The sequence below is a fragment of the Ambystoma mexicanum genome, chromosome 2q (genome assembly GCF_040938575.1).
Source record: "Ambystoma mexicanum isolate Mex_15411 chromosome 2q, UKY_AmexF1_1, whole genome shotgun sequence".
NCBI lineage: Eukaryota > Metazoa > Chordata > Amphibia > Caudata > Ambystomatidae > Ambystoma > Ambystoma mexicanum.
In genome coordinates, this window is record NC_090924.1 from 1,233,965,154 (window position 1) to 1,233,984,967 (window position 19,814).

The 19,814-nt window shown below is 41.8% G+C and overlaps 1 protein-coding gene across 1 annotated transcript in view; it reads left to right on the forward strand.

The window, feature by feature from the left end:
• Positions 1 to 19,814, forward strand: part of THSD7A (thrombospondin type 1 domain containing 7A) — a 1,346,262-nt gene that overhangs the window by 402,181 nt on the left and 924,267 nt on the right. Inside the window, exon 2 of the mRNA XM_069648630.1 lies at positions 5,187 to 6,018. Coding sequence (XP_069504731.1) covers positions 5,187 to 6,018 — 832 coding nt within the window. The remainder of the gene's footprint in view (positions 1 to 5,186; positions 6,019 to 19,814) is intronic.

Consider the following 19,814-nt stretch of genomic DNA (forward strand, 5'->3'; position numbering starts at 1 on the left):
CCATTTGCTACAATTCAATCGGTTTTGGTGGTAAATCTGGCAGATTACAAGCGGCCGCGTGGCAGTCCCCATTGTTGAGTCCCGTTGGCGTCCAATGGGATTTTGGAGGACTTATCACCAGCGGTGATTCTGCCATTTGTTAAGGTAATGTGGTTGAAACACATGCCACCCTATCACCAATCTCTGGATATGGCAGTTTGGTAGAAAAGGTGGTATCCTCGCAATGAGGGACATATTTGTATTTGCATTGATATTGCAATAGCTTGTTTTATGTTTGTGTTATGTTGTGCCATTTTTGTAATGCGCAACACTCCCAAAGGTGCAATGCACTTGCAAAGCCCCCCTAGAATGAACGGAATAGTTTAATTCCCACTGCTTTTTGAAATCCTTCCTGGGTGATGAAAAACACAAAAGAACGTTCATCAATGTATACTTGTTAGTGTGTATGTTAATGTTAAAGGATATTCCTACCACGCACTATCACCACCGGAGCGGTCCCATGGCGCACGCGTGTGCGCGTGTGCTGAATGTCACACATTTTCCTTTTATACAGTGCAAACTAAACAAGGCATTGTCAACTTTCCACAGCTAACGGTACTTATTTTAGCTCCCTCACAAAGATGAAAGAATGAGTCAGGGCTGATGGGTATGATCGGGTTGAATTACTCACCGATATTTGCAGCAACAGTTCTCAACTAGCTGACTGGAATTTTAACAGGACTTGATTGCAGGTTCTGAACTCCAGGAGCGCAGGATACACATTACAGTGATCAAAACTTATTTTTGTTATTTTTATTTTTATTTTTTATTGCGTTGTTGGCGAACTGAAGCCTGTACAAGACGTCCTTCTGATGGACGGGCAGGGCATGTCTGCTACGCCAGTGTACGTTATGTAAATGATAAGCGATCGTTTGTAGAATTACACAATGACCACTAAGACAAAGTGGTTTGGAGAAGAAGAAGAATGCAAAGCAGGTAAACATACATACAAACAGGAGAGCGAGCCACACGAATGTGCGTTTTCTAAACCGTTCCTGTCCATGCTGTGCAGAGATTCTGGGAGCATATGCCATCTACATGCAGCATCTGTATTGTCCTTATTGTGAGTGTGATTTGAGAGTGAGTGTGATGGTTTGAGTGTGTATATTAATTTTTCTGGAGCACTGATGGGTAACAGGAGTGACACTGAATGACACTGGCAATTAAAATGCCTGTCTTTTGATTGGCGCTGGCTGTCCATCCTTCATAGCAAGGGACCCTGAATAGTCTGCACACACTAGACAGCATAATTTTGCTTGCTAGGCAATTCATGGAGTGTATAGAACTTTCTGTACTTCCTTTGTTGCTGTTGGGTGTATTTATTGCCTGTCCATAATTGGAAACCACACAGTCTTGCAGGTGAGGTATGACTGTTCTGTGCACAGCATGTTTCTACATGTGTGGCTATTTTGTAAACTTGAATATGTTAGCATGCACTGTGATTGGACTGCCATTTTTGTATGTTTGGTGGTTGCTACATTGGTGAAGTTATTTTGTATATTTACTTTCCTGAGGTCAAATAATCTGTGCCCAGCTTCCCCAGGCCATGTATGACATATGTGTGCAACAGCGCTGCTATAACCTATTCTCCCATTGTCAGGGGTGCAGGGTGTACACTTGCTCCTAGTGTTTGGCATTTTGCAGCTTGAGTGACCAGTTGCATTTCTTAGTTTAAGATCTCACCTCCTCTGTTCATCTCATCTTCCCTTCTTCTCATTTCTCTTTTCTGTTCTTCCTCTTGCCTTGTTTAAACCTGCATAGTTGCATTCTCTGTATTTCTATCCCTTCCTGCTTCTGCTCTTTTAGTCTCTCTTTTTCTTTCCTTGCCTCATACCTTCTTTGTTCTTCCTATCACTTCCTCTTTTTGTACTCTTCTTTGTATACTATCTCATGTTCTCTTTCTTTCTTTTCCCACTCTTCTCTTTCTTCCCTTTCTCAAACCCCATCAATGCCCTTATCATCTAGCTTAAGTAATACGTCTTCCCATCCATTAATTATGTACTATTGTCACTCCCCTAGCCTTATCTTTCACTTCCATTTGTCGCCTTGCCTCTTCCTCTCTCTCCATCGGTTTGTCCTGCCTGTCCTTTCTCTCATCACACTGTGTACTTTCATTGTGTCTTGGCATATATTTGTGCTTTCTTCTTTTGCTCTGTTCCACATTATCCTCACTGTTATAAGCGTGGGGTTGTATGCTGGATAAACATACCCCACTGTTGGTTTCAATTCCTTTAAGGGATAAAATCATTGTTCCCAGGCCTGTATCTGTGATCTGGTTTCCAGAAGGTGGAAAGAGGAGTTTTTTCAGGAGTGGAAAGAGGAGCCGAAGGTGTTATATTCTCTTCCGTATGCCGATTAAGCATCCACTCCTTCTCGCGTGGATCATCTTTCTCGCTTTGATACATTTTCCACAATTCAAAAATGGCCAATCTTTTCTGTAACGCCTTCCTGTTGTATGTAGCATGTGAATATGTTGTCATGTGCCGCAATACAGTTTTTGAGAACAAACCCTCCTTAGGCCACGGAATCAGTATTTTATTAGTCGCTCATCTAACCCACTTCTTGTGATATTGTCTTATCTTGGGAGCTTATCTCGCCAGTGTCTTACATAGGTGTAGAAGAATAGTCTCCCCCATGATGACAAGTCGATCCTGACTGCCAATACTTACCAGATCTTTTATTCTCTTATTTATTTTATCAATTATACAACACTGATTAATTTGAGCAGGCACCATCAATCGCCGCTTATTACCAAAAAAGATATTTTTAACCACTTAAAAAATCTATGCAATGATGTTCTTTTTGTTCCTCTGCTTACACTTTCTAACAATGTTAACGTCTCTTCTTTATTTATTTATTATTCTCCTTTGATGTTTACCCTCCTGGTTGAGGTCAATCTCTTGATTTAAAAATCTGATGATTTCTACTATCATTTTATATCTCCTAATCTAGACACAATAATAGATTTATACTGACATATTTATAACCTCATACACTTGTGCACTTTTACATTTTCAGTTTGCGTCTTCCTTTACTATCTTTAGTAAATGCATTTCATCTCACTTCTTACTCCATTTTGGAGTTTGATGCACACTCTTCTTCTTGGTCTTGCCACAGGAATCCCCTTGAATAATACCCCTATTTGGAGTTTCAGTGCATACCCCTCCACCCCTCTTCAAACCAGGAATCAAGATATCTATTTCTCTTCTTACTTATCCCCAAAAATCCAGTTACTTTTATAAATATATTTGCAATACAGTACCTCCCCCTATTTTTGCCACCTTCGATGTTCTACTTACTGCTATTTGATCCAATTGTGCTGGGTGGCATTGCACTTCCTGGGCTCTGGAGACTGGCTCACTCCATCTTACATAGGTTTTCTGCATCTTTAATTGTCTAATACTTGGCTCTTGCAGAGGCTTTCTCCTTCGCTTAATCTAAAAGAAATATGTCTTACATACATGGCTTATCCTTTTTATTCCCCTTGTGCCTTGCAATTATTCCTTGAAATAGCATCCTTGATCCCAAACCAATAGACTCCTCTTAATTCCTCACACAAGGCTGTTTTTCCACCATCTCCGGACTCTGCAGCCCTGGTCTGTCTCTGAAGTAGCTTAAATGGTTTTAATACGAGTGTGACATCCATTTTTCCATTATGGCCGCTCTAGCCATGTTATGCTTTCATCTGCAGAATGCTCCTATATGTCTCATCTACCTTGCGTTTCTGTGTATATACATCTATTAATCAACAGGTTACTTTATCTTTTTTGCATATACAATATCTTCATACTCGATTACACGTTTCTCTTGTTACTTCAGTTTTTCTTTATCCTTTGAGTATTTGCATATTGTTTCAGTTAGTCTCATTATCTCTTCTCTATGACATCACACTGCTCTTGTCAAATTTCACTCATATCTCTATGATGTCCAATGGTGTGTGCAGACATTCCTCCACCCTCTCAGTGCGAGGGTACATTTGATACGTTTGTCTGAGTGCATATCGTCTCTCGTCCACTTGATGCAATATTGAAATGATACTGGGTGTCCCACATAGGGCTCTTCTCCTACTGTTCCAGTATGAGGGGGGCTAGGGGGCAGGAGCTAGGGATAACATATCCACCTGCTCCTCTACAGTATGCTACTTTATGGGAAGCTAAAGTCTCAGATTTAGTGGCGGCTGTGCTGACAGCAGGGAGTCCTGAGGACGTGTGGCTTCATGAATACATTAACATGGTCTCATAATGCACTGTACCACATGTGTGTTAGCTGGATGTGAATGTATGCCGTGCCTGTATTGCAGAATGATATGGTGTATGCAGAGATGTGCATCTTGAATAGATGTATGTTTATATGGATATTCTAGAGAATTACATTGCAGGAATATGGTACACTCACAGGTACAACTACAGTACTTTTCCCAGTGCTGTAAGTCTCTTTTGAGCATTTTGTAGAATCGTCTCATTGTGTGATTGCATCCCCTTCTTTTCCCCTCAGACGATTGACATCTTCATGTGTTCGCTTGCTACTGCCCAACAGAGAAGAGGCTCCCGCGGGACCACACATTGATGACACTTATAGCCCCCTTCTGACCACAGAGGAAAATGAAAGAGAAGGAAGAGATGTTATTATCACCTATTGCCATGTGTACACGTACAAAACACAAACTGCAATGTTTCATGTTGCCCACCGCTCTGTCACAAACATGGCCATGCTCTATAATTATGGACTCATAACATGCATATATGTTGTATAGCCGTTTGGTTCTGGCGATATCTCTTCATCATTTCTTAGTGCCATGGAAGAAGTCCCTCCTCCAGTGTATTATGTATGATTGTCTTTACATCTCACTCAGAACATTTGGTTGCATTTAAGACTTCATGCAAACAATGCATCTAATGTTTCCTATACAATTCTACTGGCCAAGTATTCACCAAGGATCAGAAGCAGATGCAGTTGTTCAATTATGCAGTGCGCTGGGGTTTGCATCAATAACACGTTATTCCAGTTGGTCAAATTGAACTCCCGTTCACAGTCCAGAAGAGACATGTGAACCTCATTGTGAATTTTTACATGTGGAAGGAAGTTGTCTTGTGTTGAAATATACATGGCATGTAAGTGGTGATCTTATACTTCTCTCTATATTGCAGGTCTCTGGGCCAGATGCATGGGCGATGAGTGTGGACCTGGAGGGATCCAAACCCGGGCTGTCTGGTGTGCCCATGTCGAAGGATGGACCACTCTTCCCACAAACTGTAAACAGAGCGACAGGCCAGACAACCAGCAAAACTGCTTCCGAGTCTGTGACTGGCACAAAGAGCTGTATGACTGGCAACTGGGTAACTGGAATGAATGCCAGCCTGTGATTTCTAGGACAGTGGAGAAGCCCATAGAGTGTATCAAGGGAGATGAAGGAATCCAGACGAGGGATGTAACGTGCCTCTTGAAATCCAATGGTGCTGCCGCCGAGGACGCCATTTGTGAATACTTTGAACCCAAACCCCGCCTGGAACAAGGGTGCCTTATTCCATGTCCCCAGGACTGCATTGTGTCAGATTTCACCCCCTGGTCTGAGTGCTCGAAGACTTGCGGCAGCGGGCTGCAGCACCGGACACGCCACATAGTCGCCGCTGCTCAATTCGGGGGCTCCGTTTGTCCTAACTTAACAGAGTTTCAAATCTGCCAGTCCAGCCCTTGCGATGCCGACGAGAGCTTGTACAGTTTGCACGTGGGGCCTTGGAGTGAATGCTCAGTGCCGCACTTGAGGCACATAAGGCAGGCGCGAAAACGAGGGAAGAACAAGGAGAGGCAGAAGGACCGGGAGAAGGTAGTGAAGGATCCCGAGGCAAGAGAATTCATGAAGAATAAGAGGAACCGGAACAGGCAGAACCGGCAGGAGAACAAGTACTGGGATATTCAGATTGGATATCAGACGAGGCAGGTTACGTGCACTCACCGAAATGGCTCAACTGCACCACTGAGGTAATTACTACCCTCTCTTGTGAAACTGTTAATGCGTGTAGTTGAAGGGTTAATTATAGCAGCATGCCTCCTCTCATGGTCGGATGCTTTCAAAGCTTCTATTTATCATGCTTTAAAACTGCATCTTCAATTTGTGTGTCGATGGCACAGTGCACTCTTGATCCCCGGCGTCTTTCCAGTAGATTTATAGCGCACCACTAAGAGCTATTGTTGAAATGATGCATTCCCACGCCGGTTGTTATGCACAACTGAGTGAGTCCCTAACGGAATGAATGCAACAGCACTAAATTATGTATTGACCAGCGTCCTTTTTTGCTCGGATTATTTGACGATCCATTGCGTGCCAAGTCAAATCTTCTAAAGCGTTAAGATTTTCACGGCCTAATTTACACAAGAGTTTTTCAATGGGAACATCTCATTGGAAAATGCTTTGTAAATCAGGCCCTCATGCTTTTAATGACTGTGTTCCTGAGTTCACCATGCCAAATATGTGATCAAGGATTTGCATTAAAAAAGTGTCAATATAGGAAGAATTGAGGTAAACCTTTCTATGAACACTGAAATTCCACTTTGAACAACCACATGCATACCAATTGTGATGCTGAACGCTATCTGAAATAGTGATTGGTGCTGGTGCAAATGAGGTCCTTCTTTCACTACTCTTGGGACCCAAACCGAAGCTAGATGACTAGAATAAATCGCAGCTTTCTAGGAAGGCCTGGGATGGGATTATCTCCAGGCCTTCTCTGCCCGAGCTAAATGTCTTTGTTTTGATGCTTCTTATTCATTCATATATGTAATTTATGATCCAGAATCGATTTTGGGAAGACTGAGCCGGTCTCACAAATATTGTACTGCCCAGCCCTGAGTACTTAAGGGATGTCCTCAGTTCCCAGTCCTCCAAGGCTGGGAGTAAATGTGCTCATGACGTAACAAAAAAGAGCAAACATAAGAGAATGACATTTCTACCACTGAGAAATAGGTAGAGTGGTATTTAGGGAAGTTCCCAGCTTGACAAATGCACAGATGCAGAGGCGTTGCTAGGGGTGGGGGCAAGGGGCTATCGCCCCGGGTCATTTGGTTGTAGCCCCGGATAGAAGCTCAGGGGCTACAACCAAAAGTCCCGATAGTCCCAACATTAGTGTAGCCCCAGATTATTTCCAGACCTAGCAACAACCCTGCACAGATGGGTCATACATCTCCCATATGTGCATTGCCTATTACCCTGCACCTGCTCTGAACAGACATAGGTGGAAGCAAAGATCATTCCTCACATTTTTGTGTTCACCTTGTTTATTAAAATCGAGATATGCAGACAACACAAGCCCTTACCTTTCGACTATTGTTCACTATTTGACACAATGCTCATTTGAATGTGTATGTCTATGATGGAAAGATTCAGAAACCACTGCGTGAATATGTGTGAGCACACCTTTTCACATGTTTCCATTTGTGGGTCGGGCACATGGACTGCAGCAAGGAATCTCTGTGTTTTGCATATTGTGTGTACAGCAGACATGATTACGCATGTGCCATCATGTTCACAGTTCATCTCGCTGTTATCCTGCATGAATACAATCATGCACATCAAAGTTATTTTTATGAAGACAGAGGTAACAGTAAAACCATGTGATATTTTAAACACATATTTTTGAAACGCCACCTAATTGTATGTTAGGATAATTCGGAATATATACGGCATAGGGTGCATACAAAATATTGCATTATTTCCCCATGCTGTTCCCAATGTTGTTAACATTCCAGGTCAATCCATCGCATAAGCAGGTAGTATTCTTAAGCAGGTACAAGTAAATTCCACATTTCTATCAGTACTGCCATCCTCATAGTGAAGATGGCATTCTTCACACAATGGTGCATGGTTACTCATTATGTGGCCCTCCAGACATTTTGGACTCCAACTCTCAGGCTCCTTCACCACATACTATGCAGGCTAGGACTGTTTCGGATTGAGTTCCCATAATCTGGTGGGCCGCATAACGAGTAGGAGGAGCATGAGGCAAAAACCTCTGCACGGACACGTGTGACATCACATGCCTGAGATTGAGTGCTATGCATTCAAAGAAGGAAATAGTGGCAAGGGTTACTTTGTGAACTCTCAGTCTGGATGCAGAGCATAATATTGGCAGAGCGGGCAGGAAGGACTCTGTCTAATGAGTTGAGATGCTCATCTTTTTTCATGTGATGATGCATCTCAGAACCTAGATGAATAACTGTATCCACTGTCAGGTCAGTTTCTGCAGATCTTAAAATCTGATCCTGGAATATCAATATTGTGTTGATGGATATGTGTTAAACCAGAAGTGTGAAACCTGTGGCTCCCCAGAGGTTTTGAACTAGGACTCCCATGGTCCCTCACCATTGAAAATGCTGGACAGTTCTGATGGGAGCTATAGTCCAACACATCTGGTCAGACAAATACTGCAGACCCATGCTTTGCTTCTATGATCACCCTCCTACACTTTCCCCAGGCAAACCTTGTAGTCTGTTGTTTTAGTATTTTGAGCTTGCAACCACCATGTATATTAGTATATGTGGTTCATAAAAGATATATACAAAACCAATGAATACAAAAGGAAAATCAATGGTACCAATTAAAGAATTATAAATAGGCCCTTCCTCTCTAATCTCGGTAACATGCTACCACGTTGGTCCTCCCTAAGGTCACTGCTCTCCTCATTACAAGTACTACTCTCAGTGTGGTCAATTACCAGGTCGTCACACCTACCACCTCCCAAGTTAGCTGCACCTAGCTCCTTGCACACCTTATCCATGGCCACGTCTCACCGATCTCCTGATATCTACCAAAGTACTGCACCTCAATACAACAACATCTACCTCAACGATCCGGCCCTATGGCCCAACCATTTCGCCAAAAAACCCTCACCCAACCAACCATGTCCTATCAATCTTAGAAACCTAAGATTAGGATCTAGACTTATGGGTAAGAAGGGACACCCCATGTACCTGAGCCAATACCTCAAAACTCATACGCACAGCCCGTCTCCACAAACGGCCACCTCACCCACGCCCCATCACCCTCAAACCATCACAGCTTCATCAAACAACATTGGTTTAATTAAAGCTGCCCTGATTAACGCAAGATCCCTAGCTGAGCACGCTCCGGACATTGCTGATCTTATCAAAACTCAGGAACTCGACTTCATCGCCATCTCTGAGACCTGGCTGCACGCGGCTTCTGGCCCAGCACTCTCATTGGCCATCCCCACTGATTACTCCATCATCAGATGTGATCGCACCTCGAGAGGTGGAGGAATTTCTTTCATCGCTACAAAACTCATTAGGACTTAGAACCATCCCAAGCACTAAGGTGGAAACTGCAGAGTTACTCTCTGTCAAGCTTGGACTCTCAGCTAACCAAACGGCTACCATCCACCTAATATACAGACCCCCTGGTCCACCCACATCCTTTGTGGATGATATCTCTACGTTAGTACTCAACAATGCTAAATCCAACTCCCAAACCATCATTCTTGGCGACCTCAATCTAGGACACCAAGACCCTAATGATCCTGCGGCCCTCAACCTAGCTAATACCTTAACAGATTTAGGTTTCACTCACCACATACAGGAACCCACCCACATTAAAGGGCGGTCCCTTGACTGGCTTAGTAACACCAATTGCAATATTAGCGTAATCTCCAACGCCCCTTGCTTGTGGTCTGACCACCATGTCATCACTTTCAGCATCGAAGCAGCCCCACCACCCAGGCCTTTGGTCACCCCAGCCACCCTCACTAGAAATAAAAAGAACATTACGACAGAAAAACTACTCCCCCTTATCCTTCCCACACTAAATAATGCTCCTGACACTTGCTCAGACCCCACCAACCTAGCCGACATGTATAACCAGTCACTGCTTGCAGCCATCAACTCTATCGCCCCGCTCAAACTGAGTAAACACAAACAACGAGCACACCTTAACTCGTGGTTTACTCCCCAGCTTAGAGTTTTATGCAAAGAGAAACGCACAGCAGAGTCACGCTGGAGAAGTCACCACTCCGACGCCCACAAGGACAGTCTTCTGATAGCCACCCTTAACTATAAAGAAGCTGTACTCAGCAATAAAAGATTCTTATAATAACCGCATTATGTCAGCCCAGTCCAATACTAAGGAACTCTTTAATATCCTTAAGGAACTCGAGACACCTGCAGCCCCCCCTGACTCTTGCTCCAAAGACAACACTTGGTGCACCAATATTCAGTCAGCACTCCTGGGTAAAATTGCTATCCTCCAATCTAAAATCAGGGACAAACAGAAATCCCTACAGCTTGACCAACCATCGACCACACCTACACTTAATACACATTTAACCTATCCGCATAAACCTTTCTCCTTCTCCCCACTCACTACTCTCGAAGTAGAAAACATCATAAACAATTTAAAACCTTCCAATTGCCAAGGCGACCCCTGCCCAGCACCTATTATCAAGGAATCATCTCATGAGCTAGCCCCGTTCATTACAGCATTCATAAATGCTTCTTTGAAGACGGGTATTGTCCCCGACAACCTAAAGGATGCATGGATTATCCCACTCCTCAAAAAAAACCTCCCTTGACACTAATATCCCAACTAACTTCAGACCTATCACTAGTCACATTCCTGCTCAAGATCCTGGACCACACAACCTACCTGCAGATTCAGGATTACCTCGAACTAAACAATCTCCAGGGCTTAAGACAATCAGGGTTCTGCCCTAAACATGGCACAGAGTCAGCTCTGATCGACTTGAAAACTCAGATGGAGTCACTGAAGGACAATGGGAAGCTAGCTCTTCTCCTTCTCCTCGATCTCTCGACGGCTTTTGATCTGGTCAACCACCAAATACTCTGCCAGCATCTCAAATCCGCAGCCCACTTCTCCGACTCTGCCAATGCCTGGATCCACTCATTCCTGAGCAATAGATCCATGAGGGTCTTCTCACTGCTGGCATAAGCGGGTCCCTCCCCTATTCACTGTGGCGTTCCTCAAGGCTCGTGTGTATCCCCTACGTTGTATAATGTATTCACCAAGCCCCTCTTCAATGTGCTTGACTATCTGGGTGTCTCCTACACTAACTACGCGGACGACACCCAGATACTCATCCCTATCACAGAAGACTACACAGCTGACACCAAAGCCCTTAACAATGTTTACTCGGTCATCCAGGCCGGGATGGCACCGCACGAACTTTGCCTTAACGATAATAAGACTGAGCTCTTACTTTTAGGATCAAATCATCGGCTCAACAAACTAGACCAAACCTACAAGTCCTTCATTATTGACGGCAATGACATTAAAGTCTCCAAAGATACTAAGACGCTAGGGGTCTATCTTGACTCCTCGCTTTCTCTGAACAGACAAATAAATGCAGTTAGGTCAGCTTCCGCCTATACCTGCAAACTTATCACTGCCTGTAGACCCTTCCTCCACCAACTGTATCACACTCTCCAGAACGCTTGTTATGGCCAAAATCGACTACTGTAGTGCTCTCTACCTAGGGACCAGTCAGTCTAACCTTAATAAATTGCAAACTGTACAAAATAATGCCTTAAAGGCAGCCTTAAACATCTCCTCTGTCAGATCGGACTTACGCTGGCTCCCGGTAAAACAGAGAATTGCCCTGAAAACCCTAGCTTTGACTCGCAAATGTCTGAGCAACAACGCCCCACCTTACCTGTCCGCTCGCTTCTCACGCCACACCTTCACTCGACCTACCAGAGCAGCTCAAACTCACAGCCTCATCGTGCCTAGATGCAAACTCCAAAAAGCTGGTGGGGTGAGCTTCCCCGTCCTGGCCTCCAAACTCTGGAACACCTTGCCCACACCTACCAGAATTGAACCATCATTCCACTCCTTCAAGAACAATGCTAAAACATGGCTGCTCCCAAGACTCATGAGACCTGACACAGTCCAGACTCCATGTGAGGTACAGGACTGAATATAGATTTTCTCTCTGCTCTGTCCCTGTATTATACGCTGTTAATGGTACCCTTCGGTACATGTATGTATGCTGTATATTTTTGTAACTCACTGTAACTACTGCTTTTTGTAACATGTTTAAGAGTATGTACATGTATATATGCTGTATATTTTTGTAACTTCTGTAACTACTGCTTTTTGTAACATGTTTAAGAGTATGCGCCCGGTTGCCCCTGGGCCTGTTTTTTTGCGCTTTATAAATAATATAAAATCAAAAAATAAAATCAAAATAAAATTAATTACAACTCTATGCTGCATATTATATTACATAACTTATTTAAGATGGTGGATGTTCCCTTCTATGGAATCTCATAGCTTCAGACATTGTAAAATAATCTTGTCATTAATACGAGTCATGACTCATGACCTAAACAAATATCTATGCCAAGATTACGATATTTCTCACATTCCAATCTGTGTGATAAACAGTCCTTCAATAAATGCCTCATAGATTCACTTTGGACCGATCTAGTACAACATTTAAAAAATATTAATGATATAGAATGCTTCAGAAATGTTTCCTAATGGTAGCAAATTAATCCTGCCACGCATGCATTTCATCCTATACAGAAGGCATGGAAAATATCATTGCATTCCATGCTACATGCAGGAACTGGTGCATGAGCATCCTCTTCTTTGGCATGCCTCTTACTCTTCAATGAGTTAATGTTGCAATCAGAATCCCACTCCATGGAATTCTCCTTTAACTCGTGGATTCTGTCAGACATATCTTCTAAAAAGAAGCCCGACCATACTAAATGTGCAGACAGTTCTTATTCAATTGCTACTACTTTGTGCTAATGGACCTTTGAGCAACTTCAGAAGTCAATTTCTTAAGCAAGAGTTGAGAGTAGGAGAGGTCATTATAAAGTCACAAAGTGGGTAATGAAGGTGACGAACAATCATGCAAAATGTGCCCTCCGTGCTTCTCAACCACATACCACCGTTGAATGCCTATATATCTGAGGTATGGTTGGTGCCACATTCAACTTGATAAAAGTGACAAGTGGTATTAAGCTATATCCACCATTACATTAAATCAAGACAATAGCTGAATCCACAGTTTAGCCATTATTTGAGTCACTTTTAAATGACCTTTCTAGTTTAAGGTTCTATGTAGATGCACACCAAGATATTTGTAACGTCTATTTTGCCTTTGTAATGCTTCAAATAAAATTGCATCAATCTCTTTTTCCTGAATATTTTAATATTTGTTTTCACAATATTAATTCTAAAACAGAGATCGTAGGAATACGTTATAAGATTCGTCAACTTTCACTGGAGCCCCAACGGTGTATAATCCATAAAAAATGTATCTTCAGCATAACACGGCCAAACTATTTAAGTAGAACCAACCCTAGGAGAATAACAATTAGGTCTGAACTATTAAGCATGTCCAATGCTTGGGCAAAATAGAGATTAAACAGTATAGGTTCCAGAACGCATCTCTATTGCAAGCTTATTTGTGTTATTATTTGCTAGTGACAGTGCCCTGATTGGCAGCTCACACTTGTATGGTGGTGTTACAATAAAGATCCACCATCATGTTTAAAAAGTCCTGCACGAATGCCCTATTTATTTAACATTGCCCATAATTTGGCTCCAATAACACATTGATATAAAACAGAAAAATCAATATATGCAACATATACTTCCATGATGTTCATGATAATTCAAAGGACAGGGCAAAACTCTGATTGATCAGCAGCATATTTTCACTGTTTATAATCACTGAGCTGACCTAACAGTGTGCTCTAGCACCTTGAAGCATCTCTTGTGCTAGATAGAATTGTCAATAAATATTTCAGACCAAATAACCGGACATACTCAAGGAATATGGCAAAGTACAAATGTATTCTCACTTTAATAAAGCAGGGTCAACTGGCAAACGTCAGATGGATGCTAGCATATTCACACACAAACCTGATTACACAGAGGAGTTATACCCCAACTTGCATCATCTATGATGTCATCCTATATGGCAAACCATACAACTTATTAGTCGGAGGGATTGGTTAGGGGAACATATCTACTTATAGAATATATATAGATTAGTACTTCATTGGCTGTCTCTTATCTGTAAGACACACCTCAAACTACCTCTAAATACGTATAATACTAATTATAGTGAACAAAATGGCAGCAGATTGATCTATGCAACAGTGTATAGCAGGTTGCCCCATACGCCCACTGATTGGTTGGAATTCACACCCAACCTTGAACTTTCGGCTCGGCTGGTAGCATGTAAGGAAACCGAAACCCAGGTGCTTGAATCACATCAGATTGCACCCTACTTTCACAATTAGTCCATGCGCTCTCATCAGTCTGGCCATGAGCCAAAGTTCCCCTCTGTAGTTGACCTTGTAACCTACTCTCTGTTCTAGGACTTTTAAGGGAGTATAAGCACACCACTTAATGGCTTAATGAATAGCCCTTGTTTTCAATTCTGGATCACATCTGAAGAGACCATGAATTTGTCCTTTCCAGCCTCTTATTTACTTCGATTTGATTTAATTATACTGAGTGCCATTGCTCCTATTGGCCTCTAGATAATTGCTTACTCTACCTTGTATAGTCTTTATACACTTTTAATTGACAATACTTGGCTCTTACAGATGTTTTCTGCTTCTTTAATCTAAGAGAAATATGTCTCATCCATGATTTATCCGTCTGCCTCCGGTCATGCTTTGCAGCTATTCCCTAAAAATAGCATCCTTGATCCCAAGCCAACATAGACTCCTCTGTGTTTTGCACACTAAGCTGTTCATCCAGCAACTCCTGACTCTGTAACCCTGATATGTTTCTGAGGTATTTGAGATGAATATTTGCACAAGCCAGCGTCCATTTTCCAACTATGGCCGTCCTAGCAACGTTATATATTCGTCTATAGAAAGGGTCTATGTATATTTTCCACCTTGCATTACTGCATATTTACATTTATTGGTCAGCAAGTTACTTTGTCTTCTTTTACATTCATGATTACTTTATCATGTCGTAGATGTTTCTCTTATCGCTTCAGTTACATTGTCACTCTTAAGTATTTTCATATCGTTTCAGTATGTCCTCGTTTATGACATCACTCTATCCACGTCAGATTTTACTCAGCACTCCATGATGTACAATGGTGCATGCTGACATCCTTCAATACAGCATCCTTCCACACTTTCAGTGCGAGGGTACATTTGATACGGTTGTCTGAGTGCATATCGTCTATTGTACACTCGATGTGATATAGGCATAAAACATGGATTCACACAAAGGGCCCTTCTCATGCTGTTCCATTATGATGTCGGTGACGGGGCACAAGTTAGGGAAAATGCATCCAATTGCTCCTCTACATTCCCCCTCTGGTCGAGTCCTCAACCACATTCCTCTCTTCATTCTCCATTATCATCTCTTCATACTTTCATTTCTTGGGAGCCATATCTTTGTCATCCCCCTCAGGTGACCTGCATTCTTTCTTTGCTCATCCACACTCCAGGTCATGTGGCAGAGATCTCCTGATGCTACTTGAGATAGTAGATCTGTGTTCCTGCAGGTGCAATAACGCTTTTCTTTATATTCCCACAGGTACATTCCTCATTTTGCATCAGCTCAGTTCAGGTGTCTATATCAATCATGATCTTCATCCCAATAGCTTTTTTGGCTGTCTTCTGGCATTGTCCCAAGATGATCTGTATGAGTCAAAATCCTAGCAATACAAACACTAGTACTGCTGCAAGTAATTTGGAGGCATTTGCCAAACAAGTTGGAATTCATGAAAAAGGAGACAAAAACCAACCGTCTTCTTCTGTCTTGTCAACTTCATCCTCAATCTCCGTATGCATAGTTGACAACATTGTTATTGCTTCTGTCATAGTCCCATTGTCTTCATCATGGGCAGATTTAAATGTACAGCAAGAAGGCCCAATCATGGCACACATGCCTCCTTCCATTACTGTGATTAATTCCAGGACATTCCTTAACTCTTCTCTGATCACATTAAATAAATCCTTTTATTGTCATATTGATCCTTTGCAGCTCCCATCTGCTGATTTGTAGCCACTTGGCATTCATTGCAATCTGAATTCCTGGCAGGAATATACCTGTAAATATTACTGAAGTCTGCTGAACAATTAATGCACATCTGGAATATCATAATAGGTTTCTATTGATTTTTCTGAGAAGTAATTCATTCTCCTCTGTCTGCTTCGCTGAAGCAATCTTATCTTCCTCAGTTGTGTGTCAATTTTTGGGACGCCTGTAATCTGCAGGCCACTTTTTGGTACTACTAAGGCTGGTATGCTCATAAGCAACCAATGGACAAACTCCTCCCCATTTTGGTGGAAACTTTATATATGCTCTTCATCAACACGCCCAATAACGGTCCATCAGGACTGCTGTTCCTTCCTTCATGCCTGGTACATCGAAAACTCAAACACACTTGTAGTTCTCCCCAACTTTCACTGTGCTAATATATCTGAAGCACAAAGATGCATTCTTCAGGAGTAGTGCCTGCAATGGTCCTCCCTCATTGTAGACCCATGTGAACAATCTTGCAATCTTAGGCCATTGATTTTTGCATTCCTTTTCTTCATTTGCAACAACTACTTCCCATTGTCCGGTTAATGCTGTTGCTTTGCACACCACCAATCCTTCAGCCCCTCCTTCAGGAGTAAGCCTTGTTCCTTTAATCTGTAGTTGACCTCTTTCCCGGCATTCTCATATTTCCTTCCCATTCTTATCCTTGCATTACAACATCTTATTTCTTTCACTCTTGATTCCTACTCCATTTATTCCAGGCTGTATTATACTATTTGATGCCTTTTTTTGGCTTCTCTCTTGACTTTATGTCCTGTACATAATTGTCTTCTCTTTGAGATATTGCTTTATTCATCCACGCTATGGATGCTGTTCTGCCTTGGAACTGTTCTCTGGTTAGGCAAAGTGCAAAGTATGTCAGGCAATGTGTGTTTTTTACTAATACTTTTGTTGCTATAAATATTTGAGATGTTTCCAAAGCATAAGGTATAAGGCAACACACAAATCAGCTTTCTATTTCCTACCCTTTTCAAATTATCAAGATATGTATTTATATTTTCTTGATCTTCCCCAACATCCCTTTTAAATCAAAATAAATGCTAGTATGATTATAAAAAATGCTGTTCGTGATTTTATCAGGGGCAACAGTAAACGTTTCATTGTCACCCACTATGTTTAAATGTCATAATAATCAGGAGTAAACACAAATCATAATGCAGAATGATGCCACAATTATTATTCCATGGAAATTCATCGATTTCCTTGATGGCAATGAAACCGCCTCATTTTTGCTCAAACATTTACTATGTAAATCTATGACCATCTATGACTCACACCTGTATATCAAGAACTGCAAAATGATTGCAACAATTATTCTAAAAATAATATGATTGTTCTTAGGATTTCCAAGAAACATTATAACGTTGACATATCTTCTTTTTAGGGCTGGATAAGACTGTAATATGTATGTAAAAACAGCATACAAGAATGTGTGTAATGTTATTGCAATAGGTAACATAAAGATAAAGTGTGATTTTCTTCTTTCATCTCCGGTATTTTAATGTATTGTTTCTTGTGCCTATCTAAGGATAACTGCAAGTCTATTTACTCCTTCTCAAATATTAAAATACATTGGCCTTTAGTGTAAAGTGCTGCTGTATTTTTCACTTTCCTTGCCTTTAGTCTTGGCCATAGAACAAGTCTGCATATGCAGAACTTCTTCTCTTGCTTCACTGTGGGTAGTTGCATGAGGGGTTGGGATGTTACCTTTATATGGCTTGATGTCATACAAATGAAGCCAGGCTCTTCGTCCTTTTAACTTGACTGCTGCTGGTCTGACTTCTTCGACCTCATACAGTCCTTCAAAGCGGGGAGTACTCCAAGACAGTGCACACTTTCGAACCAGCACCAGGTCTCCTGGGTATTGACTGAGTTGCTTTAACAATTCCTTTGTTTCAATAGGTTTATCATCTTTGTTGCTTTTCTTTGATCCCTCTCTTCGATTCCTGGTCTGATGAGACATGAAGGAAACACATGCAGTCACTGTTAGGTAATCATGCATCTTATCACCTAGTGTTTTTGTTACACTATGGGCATCAGTTTTCAACCAAGTTGGAGGACCAATGGGGGTTCTCATGCGGTGTCCAGTCATTAACTCATGAGGTCATGAGGAGTTAGAGGGTGATCTGAGGCAGGTTGGTTTCTTAGGGCATATAGGATAAGGGGTAGGCAATCTAACCATCCCTTCTTTATGCTCATCTTGATCTATGCAATCCTTTCTTTAAATAATCAATGTAATTGTTACAAACCCAATTTGCCTGTCGGTGAAAAGCATAAGAAAATGAATGCTTAATGCCTAATAGAAAAAATAGTTGTTCGTACAACTCATTTACAAAATACAGACCATTGTCAGACCAAAAAGCCTCACACACCCCATCTTGGGAACACTTCACACACAAGGAACTTGGCAGCGCATGTAACATCAAGATGTGTACATGAACCTGCCTCGATCCATCTAAAAAAAGGACATACCATGACCAGCATATATCTGTAACAGTTGCATGTCTGCAGAATATCGACATAGTCTATATGTAGATGCTGAAATGGGTAATTGGTTCTAGGAATTGCTCCTCTCACTGTTTGCAAAGTGTGCCCTTTAGTAAATTTCTGGCACATTATGCAATTTACAATAAACTGTGCAATATGCTGTAACAGATTTGGCGAAAACCACTCTCCTGCTATTCTAGCAGCCAGACTTAAGTCACATTCGTGGGCTAGCACTACCCTCAATAATGCTAGAGGCATAACTGGCTTTCCAGTGGTAGCCTGTCTCCAAATTGTCTCGTGGGGATAAAGCACATCCCTGCTTCTTCCATAAGTTCTTCTCTTCTTGTGGTGCTCTCCCTTGTATCTGAATTAACTGGAGAATAGATAACATGTTAAAACCCTCCTTTACCAAAATGCATCATCCTTTCATTTGTTTAACGCTTTCTATTTCAAAATTAGAAATAGTTGGGAAAAAGGCTGCCTTTTTAGCTCCCTTTTTAGCTTCTAAATCTGTGGCTTTCTTTCCGCGAGAAATTAAATCTGTCCTTTTAGAATGTGCTGTGTATTGTACGACTGCTAGAGTGAATGGGAGTGGTGGTACTTCAATACGTTGATTCAACAGGGCTGCATGTTGCAATGGAGTGCCGTCTGCGCAGTGGAAGCAACTTGTTTTCCAGTGTGATATACCTGTGTGTACGGTTGATGTCACATGTGTGGGGTCAGAGTACACAGTCAATTCCTCATCTTCAAATTTCTGAAGCACAGGAATAGCACCACTAATTCTGCAACCTGTGCTGAACAATGCAAAGGCAATCTCAGGCTTTTCACTATCTCAATTTCACACTCTCTGTTCATCTTTACTACCACTGATCCAGTATGCCTTTCTCTGGTTTTTTGGTCAATTTGTGAAGAACCATCAATAAAAACAACTTCCCCCCTCCCGAGGGCATTTTCTCTAGCTTGGGGAATTTCACTATAACTTTCAGTATACGTTGTGCAATCATGTACATAATCATCCTCCCCTATCGGTCCAGCTATGAATGTTGTTGGGTTCACTGTTTTACACCTGACAATTGTAATTGCAGGATTCAATATAATTACCTCGTCTCCTGATGCTCTTTTCGTGGTCAATGCACTTTTGGGCTTCTCTAAAATTTCAAATAATGCATGCTCAACAAATAATGTTAATGAACACCCCATTGTTATACTTGACGCTTTTTCAATCGTG